This window comes from Salvelinus sp. IW2-2015, linkage group LG14 (assembly GCF_002910315.2).
Source record: "Salvelinus sp. IW2-2015 linkage group LG14, ASM291031v2, whole genome shotgun sequence".
Classification (NCBI taxonomy): domain Eukaryota; kingdom Metazoa; phylum Chordata; class Actinopteri; order Salmoniformes; family Salmonidae; genus Salvelinus; species Salvelinus sp. IW2-2015.
Window position 1 is genome coordinate 10,355,176 of NC_036854.1, and position 6,703 is coordinate 10,361,878.

Below are 6,703 nucleotides of genomic sequence, written 5' to 3' on the forward strand. Positions count from 1 at the left end.
TMTGTACACTCCCTGAGGCAAGGAGAGAGAATCACGGATGGGAGTGGGTGGTCTGGGGCTGTGGGTTGGCCCACTGTGTCACCTGACGCGGGCTGCATGGGGCTGGGCACACAGGAGCTCCCTGTCCTCTCCCTGCACTGCGTAAAATGGCCTGTTTCCAAACTTGTGCAGGTGTATCCCAAAGTCTAATAATAACCACTTGTACCATAGTAGGCATAAGTCGTGATGTGTAAATGATTCAAAAGTCAGCAATTGCTAAAAAAAAGTCACTGACTGTCTGTGACATGACAAGCCTGAGCACTCAGCTCTTGAATTGATAATAGTTGATGACAATGGTGAGGTGTGAGTGTCAGGATATCTTCCAACTATCTAGCAATCTCTTTAGCGTTGGCACTTCTCAGCATGTCACTTTCTGGACACAATTGCAGTCAGGATCAAAGTCACCATTGAGTGGTGTTCCCACTATCAAACAGTCGCAAATTGCTATTGAGTCATCACAGATACCATACTTTAAATCCTCAGAGTGGCAAGCAAGACGCAAGAGCCTTCAGAGGTGTACGGATAACTAGGAGTACGAAACTGGGGTATTTGGTGCAGTGGTCTGTTCGGACAACAGCGTGACTCAGAACACTGCTTTCTCAGCCATTGGTTTCCAACACGGACACTGACCCTCACCTCCCCTCTCCCTCTCAATTCAATTCAAGGGGCTTTATTGGCATGGGAAACATATGTTAACCTTGCCAAAGCAAGTGAAGTAGATAATATACCTTTCTCTCTCTCTCTCTCCATCTCCCTCTCTTTCTCTCCTCCCCTCTCCCTCTCTGCAGTTTAATCTGAACCAGCTGATGACTGTGAATGTAACCCCGAGCCACAGTCCTGTCCACAAGTCTTTGGAGTCTCCTGGGGTGGTGGTGGAGCAGTCTCCTGTGGACCGGACCAAGGGCTTCTTCCCCGACGAATCAGAGCCTCTGCTCCGCTGTGACTCCACCTCCAGCAAAGACTCCGCCCTCAGCAGGACCGGCTCATTCATCACCAAAGGTAAGCACATATTATGACACAGTTCTGTTTCAGTAATTATGCTCAGCAACTGGCTCCTACAGAGGTGACGTATTTGTATTTACTGCCCCCATCTGGTTATAAAGTGCACCTGATTTCATACTCCATTATAGCAAGTCATCAACTATGAAATCTTTGAGAAATACGTCTAAGTCATCATAAGGATGACTGGGCTTTTATTCCCAGCAGCAGAACGTGACTGCTAATTTAGTCATTCACGATTTCCTATTTTATGGACAACAACAAGCTGTAGCTAACATCCACAGTATGTTGCAGTCTATCCTCCTCATTCTGACATTTTCTTCCTCTCCTCTGTGACTTCCAGAGAAGAAAGACACGGTGCTGCGTCAGGTCCGGCTGGACCCGTGCGACTTGCAGCCCATCTTCGACGACATGCTGCATATCCTAAACCTTGACGAGCTGCACGTCATCGAGGCGATCCCCATGGCAGAGGACAAACTGGATCGCCTCTTCGAGATTGCCGGGGTCAAGAGCCAGGAAGCCAGCCAGACCCTGCTGGACTCGGTCTACAGCCACCTGCCTGACCTCCTATAGGCCCACTGCTGTGATGCTACAGACCTATACTGTGGTCAGGGGACGCCCCACTTCCTTCTGCTGCAAACCCCTCCTTTTCGGTGTGGCTACTTGGGTGTGGCTTCCTCCTCTCCCCACCCCCACAAATACTCTTAGGTAAGCTAGTGAGATGCTGCTTGATTCTGGATAGTCGTCTACACGCCTTCATGACCGCCAATCGGCTATCCTCCATTCCTAGCAGCCTGACTTAATCCCCCACTAATACCATGGTCAGGGAGCCTCCCTTTTTTTTCACCTTTATTTAACCAGGTAGGCTAGTTGAGAACAAGTTCTCATTTACAACTGCGACCTGGCAGTTGTAAATTCTCTCTCTTCTCTCTCTATGAATCCTGCACGCTCTCACCCCCAGGCCAGACCATACAGCCACATGCCTGACCTCTTGAAGGCCCCCCCCCCCCCCCCACACACACAGCCCCCCATGGTGAGCCTGCCTGCCTGGAGGAAGGACAGGACAGAGTGGCCAGGCTCTGTAACCCAGCCTGGAGTTCTGGACAGACATAGCACCACCATCACCATTATGCTCATTAAACCATAGCTATTGCCCTTGTGTCAATGTAGCATTAAACAAGTGTTCTCTTTACATTTTTGAGATTGTTGTGGGTGTGTCATCCAGTGCTATAAACCCATATTTATGCAAGCAAACTTCAACAACACACTCTCATGCACAATGTCTATAAATGTCAAACATCCCACATGAAGAAATACTATAGTCTACACTATGGTAGGAATACTACAGAATTCACTGTAATGTTTTTGCTAACTTTACTGTAGTATTTACTATAGTATACTGTAGTATTTACAGTTTACTATAGTATAAATACTGTAGTAAAAACAAACAGTAGTGTATACTATATTAATTACGGTAATGTTTTTGCAGACTGTAGTATGTACTGTAGTGTTTTTGTTGTATTATCTTTGACATAGAAGTGGGGGGCTTTCTCCTTGAAGAAACCTACTAGAGAAATACTAAGAGCAAATTTTCCATAACCTGTAGAGAGTGCTGGGTTCTGACACGGAGAGTTCAGATCTTCTACTCTTTTCTATAACCATAGGGAACACAATATATGGTCTATACTTGGKATGTAGGTTTCAAACTTACGGGTGGCCCAAATTGGGACATGGGGGAGGGGAATGGGCAGGGTACAGTATGTACAAATTATATACTGTAGTATATACTATAGTTTAAAAAAATAATAATTGTGGACTGTAGTATTTTTGCTGACTTTTTTGTAGTATTTACTAGTGTTTTTTTGTGGATAATACTGTAGTATTTATTATAGTATTCTACAGTACTACAAAATTCTATACTAAGTCCTACACATGATCGAGGGATACTACAGTGTATACAATTTTATAGTATACTACAGTTTACTACATACTTCTATAGTAAATACTGTAGTATTCTAGAATAAACTGTAGTATTTTTTTATGAGGGACACTACGACACACTCTCATGATGCACAATGTCTTACACTAATAGTATGTAATATGATTGATGCACTAATTCTTGTTCTTTGAGTAACATAACCATTTCATCTGTATGCATTCTGCCATATGTGCTTCAATGTCTCTTTGAAATGCTGTTTACTTACATGTCACACATATTTTTTCTACATTTATTTTGAGTATTACCATTTCTGTTTTTTTAGCTTTTTGATTTCTTAGCAACTATGTTTGTCATGATTTCAAGGGCATTCTGATATGTCCCAGCTTGGTGTAATGAGACCATCTTACTGGATGTAAGATATGCATAGTTGCTCCATATTCTACTTGAATCTGACAGTCATCTTCTGGATTGTGGTACTTGATTAAAAAATAACAATGTACAACTATAGTTCCTTTTAAATTCAACATCTTAAAAAAAGCACCACCAAAAAACATGTTGCTGTGAAGTGCCAGTATTCAACTCACAGATGTTAGGAAAGGAACACAGACTGACTTTTTGCCAAGCCAATCATATCAAGCTATTCTGGTGCTAGACTTGAAATTCTCTATTTGGGCATAATACCAGGATGATATGGGGGGCTTTCAGGACAATCGCTACTAAAGTATTCTGGACTTTGCGGAGGGTAAAATAGATGCAGCTGCTCTGGACTTTGTTGGACTGAATTGAAGTGTTGTTTGAGCTGTCCACATCGCTGTTGGGTCTAATGTAGGAGTGTGAAGGTAAGCATATAGAACGAGTCTGAAACGTTGAAGTTGAGGTATACTGTACATGTACTCTGGTGGCTGTTCTTAAACATAACACGTGTAACCAGTACATTTACTATTATGTAAAATCTTAAATCAACCAATTAAAGTTAAAACGTTTGTCATAATGTGGAGTGTGTGTCATACTTACTGTATCTCTCTTTCAGCAAGAATTTGTTACAGTAAACAGGTTTCCATTTAACCTTTTTATGCGAGTTATAACGACACAAAGCGAGACTCAGATCCAGACACAGGCGGCAGATGGTTTGAGCTCTGATATTTATTATAGTCCAAGYGGTAGGCAAAAGACAGGTCGGGGACAGGCAAGAGTTCATAGCCAGGGCAGATTCCATAACGGTACAGGGCAGAAGACAGGCTCAAGGTCAGGGGCAGGCAGAGTGGTACGGCAGGSTGGCTCAGTCAGGATAGGCAAGGGTCAGAACCAGGAGGACGAGAAAAAGAGAGACTCGGGAAAAAACAGGACCTAAGAGAAAAACGCTGGTTGACTTGGCAACAATARGAACTGGCACAGACAGACAGAAAACACAGGTGTAAATACACAGGGGATAATGGGGAAGATGGGCGACACCTGGAGGGGGTGGAGACGAGCACAAGAACAGGTGAAACAGATCAGGGTGTGACATGAGTAAAGTACATGTCAGATAAAAATGTAATGACAAGCCTGATGGAAACAGTAAATTTGTTGGTAAACTTTCCAAATGTCGACAAAACAAAATACGCTATACAAGATGGGATATTTTTATGTCAGTAAAATGTATTATGTGAGAAATTGTGGTGTAAATGCTTTCGTGTGCAAATATTGATAAGATATCCATTATATCGAAGCAAAGTTGGAGTCACGCGTTGAATACAGTATGTTGTGAGGTCCTCCCACTAAGTCTCGGAAAGCATGCAGTTTATTAGGCTACAGATGAAATCAGTTATGATGAACTTCATAGGCTGGTGAAAGTGCAAGGTGATGAGCTTGATGCTCCTTTCCAATAAATATCGAGAGGCTTAGTCTGTTGACATGATGATCGATGCTTGGCTGCCGTTTGAAAAATAAATATTATCTCGCTCTTTTTTCCATAATAATCTCATCATGTAGGCTATACCCACACTGTACAATGCATTCGGAAAGTATTCAGACCCCTTGACTTTTTACACATTTTGTTACGTTACAGCCTTATTCTAAAATGTATTCAATTGTTTTTTTCCCTTATTAATCTACACACAATAGCCCACAATGACAAAGCAAAAAACGATTTTTAGAAATGTTTGCAATTTGTTTGTTTTTTAAATGAGATATTACATTTACATAAGAATTAGGACCCTTTACTCAGTACTTTGTTGAAGCACCTTTGGCAGTGATTACAGCCTTACATCTTCTTGGGTATGATGCTACAAGCTTGGCACACCTGTATTTGGGGAGTTTCTCCCATTCTTCTCTGCAAATCCCCTCATGCTCTGTCAGGTTGGATGGGGACCGTCGTTACACAGCTACAGTGGGGCAAAAAAGTATTTAGTCAGCCGCCAATTGTGCAAGTTCTCCCACTTAAAAAGATGAGAGAGGCCTGTAATTTTCATCATAGGTACACTTCAACTATGACAGACAAAATGAGAACATTTTTAATGAATTTATTWGCAAATTATGGTGGAAAATAAGTATTTGGTCAAAAACAAAAGTTTATCTCAATACTTTGTTATATACCCTTTGTTGGCAATGACAGAGGTCAAACGTTTTCTGTAAGTCTTCACAAGGTTTTCACACACTGTTGCTGGTATTTCGGCCCATTCCTCCATGCAGATCTCCTCTAGAGCAGTGATGTTTTGGGGCTGTTGCTGGGCAACACGGACTTTCAACTCCCTCCAAAGATTTTCTATGGGGTTGAGATCTGGCTAGGCCACTCCAGGACCTTGAAATGCTTCTTACGATGCCACTCCTTCGTTGCCCGGGCGGTGTGTTTGGGATCATTGTCATGCTGAAAGACCCAGCCACGTTTCATCTTCAATGCCCTTGCTGATGGAAGGGAGGTTTTCACTCAAAATCTCACGATACATGGCCCCATTCATTCTTTCCTTTACACGGATCAGTCGTCCTGGTCCCTTTGCAGAAAAACACCCCAAAGCATGATGTTTCCACCCCCATGCTTCACAGTAGGTATGGTGTTCTTTGGATGCAACTCAGCATTCTTTGTCCTCCAAACACGACGAGTTTGAGGTTTTTACCAAAAAAAGTTATATTTTAGGTTTCATCTGACCATATGACATTCTCCCAATCTTCTTCTGGATCATCCAAATGCTCTCTAGCAAACTTCAGATGGGCCTGGACATGTACTGGCTTAAGCAGGGGACACGTCTGGCACTGCAGGATTTGAGTCCCTGGCGGCGTAGTGTGTTACTGATGGTAGGCTTTGTTACTTATTTGGTCCAGCTCTCTGCAGGTCATTCACTAGGTCCCCCGTGTGGTTCTGGATGTTTGCTCACCGTTCTTGTGATCATTTTGACCCCACGGGGTGAGATCTTGCGTGGAGCCCCAATCGAGTGAGATTATCAGTGGTCTTGTATGTCTTCCATTTCCTAATAATTGCTCCCACAGTTGATTTCTTCAAACCAAGCTGCTTACCTATTGCAGATTCAGTCTTCCAGCCTGGTGCAGGTCTACAATTTTGTTTCTGGTGTCCTTTGACAGCTCTTTGGTCTTGCCATAGTGGAGTTTGGAGTGTGACAGTTTGAGGTTGTGGACAGTTGTCTTTTATACTGATAACAAGTTCAAACAGGTGCCATTAATACAGGTAACGAGTGGAGGACAGAGGAGAGCCTCTTAAAGAAGAAGTTACAGGTCTGTGAGAGCCAGAAATCT

The 6,703-nt window shown here is 42.9% G+C and overlaps 1 protein-coding gene and 1 non-coding gene across 2 annotated transcripts in view; one reads left to right on the forward strand and one right to left on the reverse strand.

Annotated features, from left to right (window-relative positions):
• Window positions 1-3,968, forward strand: part of LOC111972902 (tumor necrosis factor receptor superfamily member 21-like) — a 38,302-nt gene extending 34,334 nt beyond the window's left edge. Inside the window, exons 5-6 of the mRNA XM_024000014.2 lie at window positions 828-1,038; window positions 1,382-3,968. Coding sequence (XP_023855782.1) covers window positions 828-1,038; window positions 1,382-1,611 — 441 coding nt within the window. The 3' untranslated portion in view covers window positions 1,612-3,968. The remainder of the gene's footprint in view (window positions 1-827; window positions 1,039-1,381) is intronic.
• Window positions 2,580-2,632, reverse strand: LOC111973614 (U7 small nuclear RNA). Its single transcript, XR_002878599.1, has one exon. It is a non-coding gene; the product is annotated as a U7 small nuclear RNA (small nuclear RNA).
• Window positions 3,969-6,703: the final 2,735 nt, after the last annotated feature.